The sequence below is a fragment of the Elephas maximus genome, chromosome 12, assembly GCF_024166365.1.
Source record: "Elephas maximus indicus isolate mEleMax1 chromosome 12, mEleMax1 primary haplotype, whole genome shotgun sequence".
Classification (NCBI taxonomy): Eukaryota; Metazoa; Chordata; class Mammalia; order Proboscidea; family Elephantidae; genus Elephas; species Elephas maximus.
The window spans coordinates 81,690,870-81,709,155 of NC_064830.1; the positions used below are offsets into that span (position 1 = coordinate 81,690,870).

General features: G+C 37.9%; 1 protein-coding gene across 1 annotated transcript in view; it reads left to right on the plus strand.

Moving 5' to 3' along the window:
* Positions 1 to 18,286, plus strand: part of LOC126087506 (phospholipid-transporting ATPase ABCA3-like) — a 249,445-nt gene that overhangs the window by 59,147 nt on the left and 172,012 nt on the right. Inside the window, exons 8-9 of the mRNA XM_049905037.1 lie at positions 936 to 1,109; positions 5,601 to 5,782. Of these exons, the coding sequence (XP_049760994.1) occupies positions 936 to 1,109; positions 5,601 to 5,782 (356 nt within the window). The remainder of the gene's footprint in view (positions 1 to 935; positions 1,110 to 5,600; positions 5,783 to 18,286) is intronic.

Genomic DNA, 18,286 nt, shown 5'->3' on the forward strand with positions numbered 1-18,286 from the left:
TGGATTTATTTGTATTTATCCTGCTTGGTATTTGCCGAACTACTTGGACAAAAAATATATGAAGACATAAAATATGAAACCTTCACAAGTTTGAGAAACAGTACCAAATATTTTTGTCCCATTCTCACTCTCTTTTCCTTTTGAGACTTCAATTACACATTCTTTCCATTTAAAATTATCCCACCAGTCCATGAGACTCTCTTAATTCTTTTTCGAGGATCTCTGTATCTCTCCCTCCCTCCTTCTCCCCCCCAGACTGAATATTTCTATTAATGTGTCTTCGTATTTATTCTTCTGGAATTTTCAATCTTCTCTTAAGCTTATGCAATAAATTTTTCATTTTAGTTATTGTACTTTCCAGTTCCATTTGGCTCTTTTTTAGTTTTTTTTTTTTTTGTCTTCTGAGATTTCCTGTTTACTCATTAAGGTATTTTTCCTTTACTCTTTGAACAGTCACAATATCTGTTCTAAAATTCTTCCTCTGCTAATGCCAACATCTCTGCCATCTATGGATTCATTTATCTCTATTGACTGCTTTTTTTTTTAATTATTGCTAATATTCACTGGTATCTCTACATTACTGGTAATTTTATTGTGTGCTAGGCATTGTTGATGTTACACTATGAAGGCTCTAAAGAGTGTTGATTTTTATTCTAGTAATCAGTTCACTTTTACTGCATGATCACCTAGTACGCGTGAAGGCTTGACTTTTTATTTTCTGTGAAAATCCTGGAGTTTTTCCCAAGCCCTTTTAGCTTCTTGGTACTCAAATCACAAAGTTCTCATATCCAAAATATATAAAGAAATCCTATAAATCTGGGATACTCAAACTACAGCCCTCATTTAGTGCTTTGTTTTAGTCTATAAAGTTATTTATAATTCAGGATTTTTCAGATTGCTTTAAACCGACCTTGTAATTCTTTTCTTATTTGCAGCTAATCTGGCTGCTTCTGTTGGAAGCTTCCTGTTTTTTGCCACTTTCTTTCCATTTAACGTCATGATTGAATACTATGGAGAGATAACTCTTGCCAGGAAGTTGGCTTCCTGTCTTAGCTTAAATGTTGCATTGGCAATGGGGATTAATCTTCTGCTCAAGTTGGAAATGAAAGGTGAGCATTTGCCTTACAAATTTTGCCTTTGCTGATTCAATTCCTGGAAAGTTACAGTGAACTATTGTGGGTGAGACACTGTGTGAGGAGGTAAGAGAGTTATCAGATTTATTTTTCCTGCATTTGTTTATTTAATAAAGACATTATAGATGAACTGGTAAAAAATTAAAGTGTATGAAATTAAAAGTTCCTCGTCTCTCCAGACCAAACCCCCCAGTTACACTCCCAAATGAAATAATTTTATAACTGCTGTTCTACAGTATGTTTTATTGACTTAATAATATTATCTTGGACCTCTTCCCATGTAGATGTACACTTTATTCCTTTTTTTTTTTTAATTTTTATTATGCTTTAAGTGAAAGTTTACAAATCAAGTCAGTCTCTCATATGAAAACTTATATATGCCTTGCTATATACTACTGGTTGCTCTCCCTCTAATGAGACAGCACAGTCCTTCTCTCCACCCTCTATTTCTGTGTCCATTCAGCCAGCTTCTGTCCCCCTCTGCCTTCTCATCTCCCCTCCAGACAGGAGCTGCCCACATAGTCTCATGTGTCTACTTGACCAAAGAAGCTCACTCCTCACCAATATCATTTTCTAAAAAAAAAATTTATTTTTTTATAGTCCAGTCCAAGCCCTGTCTGAAGAGTTGGCTTCAAGAATGGTTCCTGTCTTGGGCTAACAGAAGGTCTGGGGACTATGACCTCCAAGGTCCTTCTAGTCTCAGTCAGACCATTAAGTCTGGTCTTTTACAAGAATTCGAGGTGTGCATCCCACAGCTATCCTGCCTCTTTGGGAGTTCTTTGCCATGTTCCCTGTCAGGGCAGTCATCGGTTGTAGCCGGGCACCATCTAGTTCTTCTGGTCTCAGGCTGATATAGTCTCTAATTTGCATGGCCCTTTCTGTCTCTTGGGCTCATAATTACCTTGTGTCTTCGGTGTTCTTCATTCTCCTTTGTTCCAGGTGAGTTGAGACCAATTGATGGATCTTAGATGGCTGCTTGCTAGTGTTTAAGACCCCAGACCCACTCTCCAAAGTGGGAAGCAGAATGTTTTCTTAATAGATTTTATTATGCCAGTTGACCTAGATGTCCCTTGAAACCATGGCCCCAAACCCCTGCCCCTGCTACTCTGGCTTTTGAAGCGTTCAGTTTATTCAGGAAACTTCTTTGCTTTTGATTTAGTCCAGTTGTGCTGACCTCTCCTGTATTGTGTGTTGTCTTCCCCTTCACCTAAAATAGTTCTTTTCTATCTAATTTATACTTTATTCTTTTACAAAGCTGTTTAATATTGTACTATAAAGAGGTATCATAATTAATTAACTAGTTCTCAAGCAATGTACATTTAGATAGTTTCCATTTTTTTTGCTCTTACCCACAATTTACACATACGTTTTCTCATATGCATATTTATCTGAAAAATAAATCCCTGGACATAAAAATGCTCTCTCAGAAGACATTTATATATTTTTATTGATATTACAATAACCTTCAAAAAGAGTATAGCAATTTATTCTCCCACTAACAGTAGATTGGAGTTTTTCCACATCCTTTCCAATAAAGCATTATACTATTCCCATATAAAAAGGAAATTTAGCTTCCCTATTTCCTATAATTAGTTTTCCTCCAACCTCTATCCTACTGGGTTGTAGGGGTGAGGAAACTAAACGCAATATAAGTCTGATCCAACAATTTATTCATACTCTTCTTAATGAGTCATTCTTTCAGACTTCTCTCTTCTCCTTGTATTCTTTAAGATGATATATGTAGGGGATACAAATTTATGAACTCTCTTATAGTGGAGTGAAATGAGGTTCTCCAATCTGTATGTAATCCTTTGGATCTTTTGCCTCTGTGGTAGAGTGCCTAACCTGAGCTGTATATGAACCCTTACAAAGTGAAGTATGATTACTCATGTGTGGCCCATGTAGCACAGTGTGCTGGTACCCCCTCTACTGGAGAGGATGATTGTGACCATTTGGCCTAACCTTAAAGTCCTGATTCAATTTTCTGCCATCCATTGGCTCTCTCTGAGCCTCTTTGGCGTTCACAAACACTTGGAAATTTCTGAAAGTTTTGAATACCGTATTTAAGGTATGGGGAGCCAGGAGCACTGCGAGGTGTCCATTTATCTAGCCACCTCATACTGCCAATACCAATGCCAGTACCATACAATGTTGAATATTTCTACATAATCCCACCTCCACTTTTCCCAGGGTTCCCCCTAAGACATGAAAATCTGGGACCATGTATCTGTTTGTTCCCCTTTCACTCTTTTCATACTTGGAGTGGGGGTGCTGGCTCTCCTCGTCTTCCTTTCTAGAATGAAATCAGCCACTTCCCAAAATGACATTGACACTGCTGGCTTCCCAGGGCACATAATGCCAAATGGACTTACTGGTCCAGGCCCATAAATTGGGAGATATTTAAAATGTTTATTTCTTTCACAACCCTAATGAGCTATTTCACGTTTTCCTTTTTGCTACGTAAAATATGGCTTGTCAATGTGCTTAAATTTGTGGGAGGTGGGTAAGATTCTTTCTTGTTATATAAATGGATTTGGATCCTCTGTGTTGTAAATTGTCAGTATCCTTAATCTGTGGCTTATTTAATTTAAATAGTATCTCTTTTTTTTTTTTTCAGAAATTTTAAATTTAATGTGATTAAATTCGCCAGCTTTCCTTGAGTTTTTATGCTTGGGTCTTGCTCAAGAAGTCCTTCCATACTCAGAGTCATAGAGATAATCTGTATTTTCCTCTAAAATTAAAGAAAAAGGTTTTTACATTTAGCTTTCTGTTTGTTATGAGATAATAACCTAATTTAAAAAAAAATTTTCGCTGTGAAAAACCCTGGTGTCGTAGTGGTTAAGAGCTATGGATGCTAACCAAAAGGTCTGCAGTTCATATCCACCAGGCAGTCCTTGGGAACTCTGTGGGGCAGGTCTACGTTGTACTAACAGGGTCATTATGAGTTGGAATCGAGTCGACAGCAACAGGTTTTGTTTTGGTATGAAAATTTAGTTGTTAACAATTATTTGTCAGATAGCTTGTTGTAACATGAAATTTTCATATGTGCAGGGATCTGTTTCTGGTGATCTTTTCTATTCCATCAGTCTAGTCTTGTTTCAATACCATATTGGTTTCATTTATAATAGCTTTTTAACAAGCCTTAGTATTTGTTAGACTTGACCCCCTACCTTGGTGTTCTTTACTTATTCTTGTCACTTCGCTCTTCCACTTGAATTTTAGAATCACTTTGTTAAGTTCTAGGAAAAATCCTGTTGGGATTTAGTGAGAATCTTATTGCATTTATTGATTAATGGGAAAGATTGAGGATACTGAAATTTTACATTCATGAACAAAAACCTACTCCCAATGACTAGTGAATAAGAATAATGTACATTTTATAGTTTTCTGTATACTTGTATAGTGCTTACTTTATATATGTGGAAACCAATTAAAAATTTACTAGGACTTATCTTGATGTGGGATTTTCATTGGCTTAATCTGGAACAGGACATACACTCTCAGTTTTCTGATTGAGTTTATCAGTTTATTTTATTTTGCTATTTATTGTTTCTTTTCTATCTGGTGTGTTTTCTCTTAATGGCATTCCTACTGTGTTGGTTGGGAGAATGTGTCAAGTTATGAAAGACGTCCTGAAGTTTATATTCCACCTTCTCTTTTTTCCTGTGGTTTGTAATTTGCTGTTCACTGGCATTCAGAATAACTTTCAATTTAATAAGTCATTTTTACTTTCACTCAGTATTTTTTCTCATATTGTTACCTTTCCTTATGACTTTCCCAAAAACGCGATGCTCATGAATATTCTTCTCATGGTGTTACTCTAGCAACAAAGGAGAGCTGAAGTTTAAGGGCAGAGGCGTTTCATAGACCATTGTCATTTCCATGCTTTCCATCTTTAATTTAGGGATTCACTGAAAGCCCGAATCCTTTTCTAGTTGTGCTACCTTCTGTCTAGTTATAGAGGAAGTAGAAGTGGAAGGGATTACTTATCTGACTTTAGTGATTTCCTTTTTCCCTTTTTATCAGTGCTGTATCTAAGCAAAACATCTTTTACCTTCTGCTTTGTGGTCAGCATTTATCACTAGTGCTGGTGAATGTTTTTCCAAAGTTGTGTCCTGATGGTTATTTCAGTGGGAACACAGCATGAGGGGGAGAGTAGAGAGATAGGCCCCAGTAAGTCTGCTCTTTTACTGACTTTTTTGTCATTCTTTATTTGAGGGTTTATTTACTTTTTTATTTTGTTTTTTCACTGACATTTTTGTTATTGTTTATTTTCATTTCAGTCATTACTGTTTATTTCTGAAGGTTTTGAAGAGAGGACAGAGGCACCCAATGTTGTCATTTTATTGGATGACCTTAATATAAAGGATATCAAACAGATAGATAATTCACAATGGCAAAATATAGAGTATCAGTCATAAATCACAGAGTTCTCATTTATATTAACTTTATTCTGTTTTGTTTCAGAGGTTGGTGTTAAATGGAATAACCTTTGGACACAAGCCCTTCTTGATGATAACCTCATCTTTGGCTATATGTTGGGAATGCTGTTATTTGATGCTTTCTTATATGGCCTTGTGACCTGGTATATAGAAACTGTCTTTCCAGGGCCATATGGTGTGCCCCAACCATGGTACTTTTTCCTTATGGTGAGTTCTAATGCTGCTTTTATAAATGGCATAGTCATTTATGAACTTATGCTGTGCTATTTATGATCAAATCAAAAGTTCAGGTACAGAATCATTTACTACAGACGAGTCTTACTGAAATGCTAGCCATTTCTTGATACACATTGAAGTCTTCCATGCATGCAAGTGTACATCTATAGGTAAGACGCTGAAACCCCAAACATTACAAATTGTAATATCTTCCTTCACAGCCAAGTGGTACACAGTGGATTAGACTGAAGGATAAGGAAACCTAAAAGCTTCTTCAAAAGGAGTTCCCTAGATAAATTTATATGTGATGGTTTCTTAGATACTAGTTAGGAAAGGCTTATATATTTCTTTAACCGAGATCTCCCTACCTGTTTCCTTTCAGTGGCAGCCCAGCTTACTTAGAGTAGGAGAATATCTGAATCTTGCTCTCCACTTTCTTCCTTACCAGTGCTGGCTAATTAATGGTACAAATAAGATGTCCTGATTGGCTGTGACATTTGGTCATTTCCACATTTTGTCTATTGTGAATAGTGTAGCTATAAACATTCATGTACAAATATTTGTTTGAGTGTCTGTTTTTAATTCTGAGTATAAACCTAGGGCTGGAATTTCTGGGTCCTGTGGTATTCTGTGATTAACTTTTTGAGGAAATGCCAAACTGATTTCAATAGTGGTTTCACCAGTTCACATTCCTACTCTCCTTTTTCTTAATTACAGCCATCCTGAAGCCCTGGTGGCGTAGTGGTTAAGTGCCACAGCTTCTAACCAAAGGGTCAGCAGTTCAAATCCGCCAGGCACTCCTTGGAAACTCTATGGGGCAGTAGTTCTACTCTGTCCTATAGGGTCGCTATGAGCTGGAATCAACTCGATGGCACTGGGTTTGGTTTTTGGGTTTTTTAGTGGGTGTGAAGTGGCATCTCGTTGTGGTTTGATTGGTATTTCCCTAATGATGTTGAGCATCTTTTCATGTGCTTATTGGGGATTTTTATATATTCTTTAGAAAGGTCAGAAACCCCGGTGGTGTGGTAGTTAAGTGCTACGGCTGCTAATCAAGAGGTCGGGAGTTCGAACCGACCAGGTGCTCCTTGGAAACTCTGTGGGTCGGTTCTGTTCTGTCCTGTCCTGTAGGGTCACTATGAGTTGGAATCAACTCAACGGCAATGGGTTTGAGTTTTTTGATTTTTAGAAAGGTTTATTCAAGTACTTTTTAGGGTTTATTCAAGTACTTTGTCTATTTTTTAATTGAGTTGTTTGTCTTTTTTGTCATTAAGTTGTAGGGTTTTTAAATATATTCTGGATACTAGATCATTACCAGATACATGATTTACAGATTTTTCCTCATTCTTTGGATTGTTTTATACTCTCTTGATAGTGTCCTTTCATGAAAAAAAATTTTTGATGAAGTCCTGTTTATTTTTTCTTTTGTTATTCATGCTTTTGATGTCATATATAAAAACTTTTTGCTACATCCAAAATCATGAGGCTTTCCTGGACAACCTTATAGCTCAGTAATGAAGTCACTCCTGAGGTTCAACCTTCAGCCAAAGATTAGACAGGCCCATGAAACAAAATGAGACTAAATGGACACACCAGCCCAGGGTCAAGGACAAGAAGGCAGGAAGGGATAGGAAAGCTGGTAATTGGAGAACCCAGGGTCAAGAAGGGGAGAGTGTTAACATATTCTGGGGTTGGCAACCAATGTCACAAAATAACATGTGTTTTAATTTTTAATGAGAAACTAGCATGCTCTGTAGGCTGTTATCTAAAGTACAGTAAAAAAAAAAAATTTTTTTTTTAATTACATCCATGGAGACCCTATGGGGCAGTTCTGCCTAGTCCTGTAGGGTCACTATGGGTCAGAATCAAATTGACAGCAACGGGTTTGGAAAACTTTCTGTATTATTTGAACAGCAGATTTGAGAACAGTTTGACATTTTAAAAACTTTATACTCCTTATCTTTAATTATTACTGTATATTAACGCACAAACATTCATACACACATAATTTGAGATATCAGAGCACTCTGATTAAGTGCACAGATTCTGAGAGCCACATTACTTGAGTTCAAATCTTGTCTCTAGTACTTACAATGTATGAGACTTTGGGCAGATTAATCTTTCTACTCCTTGGTTTCCTCATTTGTAAAATGGGGACAATAAAAAAAAAAAAGCCTGTTGCTCTTGAGTTAATTCCTACTCATGGTGACCCTGTGGGATGGAGTGGAACGTCCCATGGGGTTTCCAGGGAGTGGCTGGTGGATTCAGGCTGCCGACCTTTTGGATAGCAGTCCTGGTGGATTCAGGCTGCCGACCTTTTGCATAGCAGTCAAATGCTTGACCACTGTGCTGCCAGCACTCCACAAGCACCTATTTTATAGAGTTGTTAGGGTTAAACACATTAATGTATATACAATGCCTGGCACATGCTTTATACAGGTATTTGCTATTACTATTCAGAGAAGGCCTTCCTCATTCCAAAATTCCTAAAGGTTATCATCAAATCCAAATTTTATTTAACTTTTCAAGCCTTGTTTTCTAGTTATAATAATTTGGGGGGGTTAATAGAATAGAATAAGTGCATATTGGACAGATGATATTAGAATCAGTGATTTGAACACCTTCCGTGCCAAATATGATTTTTAAAGCTGTAATTTTAAAAATCCTTTTCATCAATGATTTAAACAAAAGTCATATTCACACAGAAAAAAAAATCATGAGACTTAACCACTATGTTTTCTTCTATGAGTTTTTACAGTTTTAGCTCTTATGTTTAGGTCTTTGATCTATTTTGAGTTAATTTTTGTGTATGGTGTGAGGTAGGCATCCAGTTTCATTCTTTTGCGTGTGGAGATCCAGTGTCCTAGCACCACTTGTTGAAGAGAGTTTTTTCCCCACTGAATGATCTTACCACACTTGTCAGAAATAAGTTGATCATAGATGTGTGAGTGTATATATGGACTCTGAGTTCTATTGTGTTTGTATCTTTAACTTATGACGGTACCACACTGTTTAGATTACTGTAGCTTTGTAGTAAGTTTTGAAATCGGGAAGTGGGAGTCTTCCAATTTTGTTCATCTTTTTCAAGATTGTTTTTGCATAGAAGAAAAAGGAATACACCCTAGCCCATTCTACAAAGCCAGCACTACCCTGATACCAAAACCAGGTAAAGACATCACAAGAAAAGAAAACTGCAGCCCACTATCCCTCATTAATGTAGGTGCAAAAATTCCAAACAAAATCCAACAGCATATTAAGAGAATTATACACCATGACCAGTTGAGATTTATTCCAGGACTGCAAGGATAGTTCAACATTAGAAAATCAATCAATATGATATGCCACATTAATAAAGCAAAGTAACAGAACCACATGACATCTCAATACACTCAGAAAAGGCATTTGATAAAATCCAACACCCTTTCCTGATAAAATTTCCCAACAAGATAGGAATAGAAGGGAAATTCCTTAATGTGTTTAAGGGCATCTATGAAAAATAGATATGAAAGCTGGACAATGAATTAGGAAGACCAAAGAAGAATTGATGCCTTTGAATTACGGTGTTGGCCAAGAATATTGAATATATTTGTGGACTGCCAGAAGAACAAACAAATCTGTCTTGGAAGAAGTACAGCCAGAATGCTCATTAGAAGCAAGGATGGCAAGATTTCATCACATATACTTTGGACATGTTATCAGGAAGGACCAGTCCCTGGAGAAGGACATCATGCTTGGTAAAGTAGAGGGTCAGCAAAAAAGAGGAAGACCCTCAACAAGATGGATTAACACAGTGGCTGCAACAGTGGGCTGAAGCATAACAATGATTGTGGGGATGGCTCAGATAGGGCAGTGTTTCATTCCATTGTATATGGGGTCACTATGAGTCAAAACCAACTTGATGGCACCTAACAACAACAACAACATGAAAAACCAACTGCCAACATTGTAGTCAATGGAGAAAGACTGAAAGCCTTCCCCTTGAGAACAGGAATGAGACAAGAATGCCTGCTATTGCCCCTTCTATTCAATATCGTACTGGGAGTTCTAGCCAAAGCAATAAGGCAAGAAAAAGAAAAGTATCCAAATTGGAAAGGAAGAAGTGAAACTATCTCTATTTGAAGATGACATGATCTTAAATAAAGAAAATCACAAAGAATGCATGAGAAATCTGCTAGAACTAATAAAAAAAAGTCAGCAGAGTTGCAGAACACAGTATCAACACACAAAAATCATTTGGGTTTCTGGACATTGCAGCATTGTTCACAATAGCAAAAAGATGGAAACAACCTAGATGCCACCCAACAGATGAATGGATAAACAAACTATGGTACATACACAGAATGGAGTACTATGCAACGATAATGATGAATCTGTAAAACATCTCACAGCATGGATGAATCTGGAGGGCATCATGCAGAGCGAAATAAGTCAATCACAAAAGGACAAATATGGTATGAGACCACTACTATAAAAACTCATGAAAAAGTTTACACACAAAAAGAAGCAATCTTTGATGGTTACGGGGCGGGGTGGTGGAGATGGAAAAACACTAAATAGACAATAGATAAGTGGTAACTTTGGTGAAGGTAAGACAGCACACAATACTGGGGAAGCCAGCACAACTTGACCAAGGCAAGGTCATCGAAGCTTCATAGACACATCCAAACTACCCGAGGGACCAAATTACTGGGATGGGGACTTTGGGGACCATGGTCTCAGGGAACATCCAGCTCAACTGGCATAACATGTTCATAAAGAAAATGTTCTGTGAGTAGCTTCAGTGAGTAGCATCTGGTGTCTTAAAAGCCTGTGAGTGGCCATCTAAGATACTCCACTGCTCTCACCCCTTTGGGAGCAAGGGGGACTGAAGAAAACTAAAGACACAAAGGAAAGATTAGTCCAAAGGACCACAACTACCATGGCCTCCACCAGCCTGAGTCCAGTACAACTAGATGGTGCCCAACTGCCACCACTGACTGCTCTGACAGGGATCACAATAGAGGGTCCTGGGCAGAGCTGGAGAAAAACGTAGAACAAAATTCTAACTCACAAAAAAAGACCAGACTGGAGAAACCCCGAGAGTATGGTCCCCGGATACCCTTTTAGTTCGGTAATGAAGTCCCTCCTGAGGTTCACCCTTCAGCCAAAGTTCAAACTCATAAAATAAAATGAGTCTAAAGGGGCACACCAGCCCAAGGACAAGGACTGGAAGGCAGGAGGGCACGGGAAAACTGGTAATGGGGAACTCAAGGTGGAGAAGGGAGAGTGTTGAGATGTTGTCAGGTTGTTAACCAATGTCATAAAACAATCTGTGTACTAACTGTTTAATGAGAAGCTAGTTTGTTCTGCACACCTTCATCTAAAGTAGAATTAAAAAAAAAAAAAGTAAAAAAAAAAATCACTTGAAGAAATCTGTAAAGGAAATCAAGGAAACAATACCATTTAAATACCCATTGTTATCAAGTGATTCCAACTCATAATGACCCTGTAGGACACAATAGAACTGCCCCATAGGGTTTCCAAGGCTGTAATCTTTATGGAGGCAGACTGCCACATCTTTCTCCTGCAAAGCGGCTGATAAGTTCGAAGAAACAACCTTTTGATTAGCAGCCAAGCACTTTAACCACTGTGCTACCAGGGCCCCTTCCATTTACAATAGAGAAGCAGCTAACAAAAGAAAGTACCTAGGAATAAAGGACTTACACAATGAAACTATAAAAACACTGCTGCACTTTGGCTGTATTCTGGGGTGCTACTCTCCTGTTTCTTTGAACCCTCCCCGACCCTTCCCAGGCGGCTTCATTAACACTGGAATTTCCTGAGCCAGAGGGAGAACGGCTCCGGCTCCGCGGCAGCTTTGCTTTTCTTTTTTTTTTTTTTTTTGGTCTTTTCCTAACCCATTCTTCCGGCCTGAGAGAAGGAACCACAAAAAACCCAGGGACCAAAAACCCATCCCTAATTGGACTAAAAACACAGAAACAGCTACAGCCAAGCATATATGATCGAAATCTCGGACTTTCATCCTTACAGGGAACAAGGTGGTGGTTATAATCCAAAGGCAGTTCTGATAGGGATCTGACTGCATTTTTTTTTTAGTGGATTTTCTGGAAAAACAAGTTTCCCAGGTCTGATATCTCTGCGTATTCAACAGAGCCCTAACTGACCCACAACAGGGAACTGAGGGCTGAAGCTCCCCCCAGACCACCTAGCCTCTTGCCTTAGGGGTTTAAGGAGGGTGACACCTACCAATGAGTAGAGGTACTTGCATTGGGGGTCTAAGGTACAGCTGCAGTGCCCTCCCACCAAGGTGCTACAGGAATAGAGACACATCTACATCACTGACACTTGGGGGAAGCCTGTCAGCATCCTGCCCCCCCGGAGGGTGAACCCCAGCTGCTAATAGAATCTGGTGCACACAACTATCACCACTACTTCTCGAGGTGGATAGGTGTTAGGGTGCAGCACACACTTGATGACCCAAAATCAGATTCTACTCAAGAATAGTGAATAGACTCAGGCATATATATCTGGCAACAGCCCAAACCAGCTGGTAATAGGTCATAAGTAACTCAAGGGCTACAACAAACAAGACAGCACAATCTAGTAGCCCATCCACGTATACTGAAAGAAAACAAAACAAGACTCAGTGAGCAATTACAGAATAAACCACTACTATTTATATCTTAGTGATGGCTCAGAGACAGCAGTCGATATCAAACCACATACAGAAGCAGACCATGACAGCTTCTACAACCCCCCAAACAAAAGAATCAAAATCTTTCCCAAATGAAGATACAATCCTGGAATTATCAGATACAGAATATAAAAAACTAATTTACAGAATGCTTCAAGACATCACAAACGAAATAAGGCAAACTGCAGAAAAAGCCAAGGAACACACTGATAAAACTGTTGAAGAACTCAAAAAGATTATTCAAGAACATAGTGGAAAAATTAATAAGTTCCAAGAATCCATAGAGAGACAGCATGTAGAAATCCAAAAGATTAACAATAAAGTTACAGAATTAGACAATGCAATAGGAAGTCAGAGGAGCAGACTCGAGCAATTAGAATGCAGACTGGGAAATCTGGAGGACCAGGGAATTAACACCAACATAGCTGAAAAAAAATCAGATAAAAGAATTAAAAAAAAATGAAGAAATCCTAAGAATCATGTGGGACTCTACCAAGAAGGATAACTTGCGTGTGATTGGAGTCCCAGAACAGGGAGGGAGGACAGAAAACACAGAGGAAATAGTTGAAGATCTGCTGACAGAAAACTTCCCTGACATCATGAAAGACGAAAGGATATCTATCCAAGATGCTCATCGAACCCCATTTAAGATTGATCCAAAAAGAAAAACACCAAGACATATTATCATCAAACTCGCCAAAACCAAAGATAAAGAGAAAATTTTAAAAGCAGCCAGGGAGAAAAGAAAGGTCTCCTTCAACGGAGAATCAATAAGTTCAGACTACTCAGCAGAAACCATGCAGGCAAGAACGCAAGGGGATGACATATACAGAGCACTGAAGGAGAAAAACTTCCAGCCAAGGATCATATATCCAGCAAAACGCTCTCTGAAATATGAAGGCGAAATTAAGATATTTACAGATAAACACAAGCTTAGAGAATTTGCAAAAACCAAACCAAAGCTACAAGAAATACTAAAGGAAATTGTTTGGTCATAAAACCAATAATATCAGATACCAGCACAACACAAGGTCACAAAACAGAACATCCTGATATCAACTCAAATAGGGAAATCACAAAAACAAATTAAGATTAATTAAAAAAAAAATGCTCAAAACGGAATTATTGAAGTCAATATGTAAAAGATCACAATAATCAAAAAGAGGGACTAAATACAGGTGGCACAGAACTGCCATACGGAGAGTGATACAAGGCGATATAGGACAATACAAATTAGGTTTTTACTTAGAAAAATAGGGGTAAATATTAAGGTAACCACAAAGAGGTATAACAACTCCATAACTCGAGATAAAAGCCAAGAAAAACACAACGATTCAACAAACATAAAGTCAAACACTGTGAAAATGAGGATCTCACAATTTACTAAGAAAAACATCTCAGCACAAAAAAGTATGTGGAAAAATGAAATTGTCAACCACACACATAAAAAGGCATCAAAATGACAGCACTAAACACTTATTTATCTATAATTACGCTGAATGTAAATGGACTAAATGCACCAATAAAGAGAGAGAGAGTCTTGGACTGGATAAAGAAACACGATCTATCTATATGCTGCCTACAAGAGACACACCTTAGACTTAGAGACACAAACAAACTAAAACTCAAAGGATGGAAAAAAATATATCAAGCAAACAATAAGCAAAAAAGAAGAGGAGTAGCAATATTAATTTCTGACAAAATAGACTTTAGATTTAAATCCACCACAAAGGATAAAGAAGGACACTACATAATGATTAAAGGGACAATTGATCAGGAAGATATAACCATATTAAATATTTATGCACCCAATGACAGGGCTGCAAGGTACATAAATCAAATTTTAACAGAACTGAAAAGTGAGATAGACACCTCCACAATTATAGTAGGAGACTTCAACATACACTTTCGGAGAAGGACAGGACATCCAGTAAGAAGCTCAATAGAGACACGGAAGACCTAATGACAACAATCAACCAACTTGACCTCATTGACTTATACAGAACTCTCCACCCAACTGCTGCAAAGTATACTTTTTTTCTAGTGCACATGGAACATTCTCTAGAATAGACCACATATTAGGTCATAAAACAAACCTTTGCAGAATCCAAAACATCGAAATATTACAAAGCATCTTCTCAGACCACAAGGCAATAAAACTAGAAATCAATAACAGAAAAACTAGGGAAAAGAAATCAAATACTTGGAAAATGAACAGTACCCTCCTGAAAAAAGACTGGGTTATAGAAGACATCAAAGAGGGAATAAGGAAATTTATAGAATGCAACGAGAATGAAAATACTTCCTATCAAAACCTCTGGGGCACAGCAAAAGCAGTGCTCAGAGGCCAATTTCTGTCGATAAATGCACACATACAAAATGAAGAAAGAGCCAAAATCAGAGAACTGTCCCTACAACTTGAACAAATAGAAAGTGAGCAACAAAAGAACCCATCAGGCACCAGAAGAAAACAAATAATAAAAATTAGAGCTGAACTAAATGAATTAGAGAACAGAAAAACAATTGAAAGAATTAACAAAGCCAAAAGATGGTTCTTTGAAAAAATTAACAAAATTGATAAACCATTGGCTAGACTCACTAAAGAAATACAGGAAAGGAAACAAATAACCCGAATAAGAAACGAGAAGGGCCACATCACAACAGACCCAACTGAAATTAAAAGAATCATATCAGGTTATTACGAAAAATTGTACTCTAACAAATTTGCAAACCTAGAAGAAATGGATGAATTCCTGGAAAAACACTACCTACCTAAACTAACACATTCAGAAGTAGAACAACTGAATAGACCCATAACAAAAAAAGAGATTGAAACGGTAATCAAAAAACTCCCAACAAAAAAAAGCCCTGGCCCGGACGGCTTCACTGCAGAGTTCTACCAAACCTTCAGAGAAGAGTTAACACCACTACTACTGAAGGTATTTCAAAGCATAGAAAATGACGGAATACTACCCAACTCATTCTATGAAGCCACCATCTCCCTGATACCGAAGCCAGGTAAAGACATCACAAAAAAAGAAAATTACGGACGTATATCCCTCATGAACATAGATGCAAAAATCCTCAACAAAATTCTAGCCAATAGAATTCAACAACATATCAAAAAAATAATTCACCACGACCAAGTGGGATTAGAAAAACCATTAATGTAATCCACCACATAAATAAAACGAAAGACAAAAACCACATGATCTTATCAATTGATGCAGAAAAGGCATTTGACAAAGTCCAACACCCATTTATGATAAAAACTCTCACCAAAATAGGAATTGGAGGAAAATTCCTCAACATAATAAAGGGCATCTATGCAAAAAAAAAAAGAAAAAAAATTTTTTTTTATGCAAAGCCCACAGCCAACATCACTTTAAATGGAGAGAACCTGAAAGCATTTCCCTTGAGAACGGGAACCAGACAAGGATGCCCTTTATCACCGCTCTTATTCAACATTGTGCTAGAAGTCCTAGCCAGAGAAATTAGGCTAGACAAAGAAATAAAGGGCTTCCGGATTGGCAAAGAGGAAGTAAAATTATCTCTATTGCAGATGACATGATCTTATACACAGAAAACGCCAACGAATCCACCAGAAAACTACTGAAACTAATAGAAGAGTTTGGCAGAGTCTCAGGTGATAAGATAAACATACAAAAATCACTTGGATTCCTCTACATCAACAAAAAGAACATCGAAGAGGAAATAACCAAATCAATACTGTTCACAGTAGCCCCCAAGAAGATAAAATACTTAGGAATAAATCTTAGCAAGGATGTAAAAGACCTATACAAAGAAAACTACAAAGCTCTACTACAAGAAATTCAAAAGGACATACTTAAGTGGAAAAACATACCTTGCTCATGGATAGGAAGACTTAACATAGTAAAAATGGCTATCTACCAAAAGCCATCTATACATACAATGCACTTCCGATCCAAATTCCAATGTCATTTTCTAAGGTGATAGAGAAACAAATCACCAATTTCATATGGAAGGGAAAGATACCTCGGATAAGCAAAGCATTACTGAAAAAGAAGAAAGTGAGAGGCCTCACTCTACCTGATTTCAGAACCTATTATACAGCCACAGTAGTCAAAACAGCCTGGAATTGATACAACAACAGGAAAATAGACCGGTGGAACAGAATTGAGAACCCAGATATAAATCCATCCACGTATGAGCAGCTGATATTTGACAAAGGCTCAGAGTCAGTTAATTGGGGAAAAGATAGTCTTTTTAACAAATGGTGCTGGCATAATTGGATATCCATTTGCAAAAAAATGAAACAGGACCCATACCTCACACCATGCACAAAAACTAACTCCAAGTGGATCAAAGACCTCAACATAAAGACTGAAATGATAAAGATCATCGAAGAAAAAATAGGGACAATCTTAGGAGCCCTAATACAAGGCATAAACAGAATACAAAACATTACCAAAAATGACGAACAGAAAGCAGATAACTGGGAGCTCCTAAAAATCAAACACCTATGCTCATCTAAAGACTTCACCAAAAGAGTAAAAAGACCACCTACAGACTGGGAAAGAATTTTCAGCTATGACATCTCCGACCAGTGCCTGATCTCTAAAATCTATATGATTCTGTCAAAACTCAACCACAAAAAGACAAACAACCCAATCAAGAAGTGGGCAAAGGATATGAACACGCACTTCACTAAAGAAGATATTCAGGCAGCTGGCAGATACATGAGAAAATGCTCTCGATCATTAGCCATTAGAGAAATGCAAATTAAAACCACGATGAGATTCCATCTCACTCCAACAAGGCTGGCATTAATCCAAAAAACACAAAATAATAAATGTTGGAGAGGTTGCGGAGAGATTGGAACTCTTATGCACTGCTGGTGGGAATGTAAAATGGTACAACCACTTTGGAAATCTATCTGGCGTTATCTTAAACAGTTAGAAATAGAACTACCATACAACCCAGAAATCCCACTCCTAGGAATATACCCTAGAGAAATAAGAGCCTTCACACAAACAGATATATGCACACCCATGTTTATTGCAGCTCTGTTTACAATAGCAAAAAGCTGGAAGCAACCAAGGTGTCCATCAATGGATGAATGGTTAAATAAATTGTGGTATATTCACACAATGGAATACTACGCATCGATAAAGAACAGTGACGCATCTGTGAAACATTTCATGACATGGAGGAACCTGGAAGGCATTATGCTGAGCGAAATTTGTCAGGCAAAAGGACAAATATTGTATAAGACCACTATTATAAGATCTTGAGAAATAGTATAAACTGAGAAGAACACATACTTTTGTGGTTATGAGGCGGGGAGGGAGGGAGGGTGGGAGAGGGTTTTTTACTGATTAGTTAGTAGATAAGAACTGCTTTAGGTGAAGGGAAGGACAATACTCAATACATGGAAGGTCAGCTCAACTGGACTGGACCAAAAGCAAAGAAGTTTCCGGGATAAAATGAATGCTTCAAAGGTCAGCAGAGCAAGGGTGGGGGTTTGGGGACCATGGTTTAAGGGGACTTCTAAGTCAATTGGCAAAATAATTCTATTATGAAAACATTCTGCATCCCACTTTGAAAGGTGGTGTCTGGGGTCTTAAATGCTAACAAGCGGCCATCTAAGATGCGTCAATTGTTCTCAACCCACCTGGAGCAAAGGAAAATGAAGAACACCAAGGTCACATGACAACTAAGAGCCCAAGAGACAGAAAGGGCCACATGAACCAGAGACCTACATCATCCTGAGACCAGAAGAACTAGTTGGTGCCTGGCCACAATCGACGACTGCCCTGACA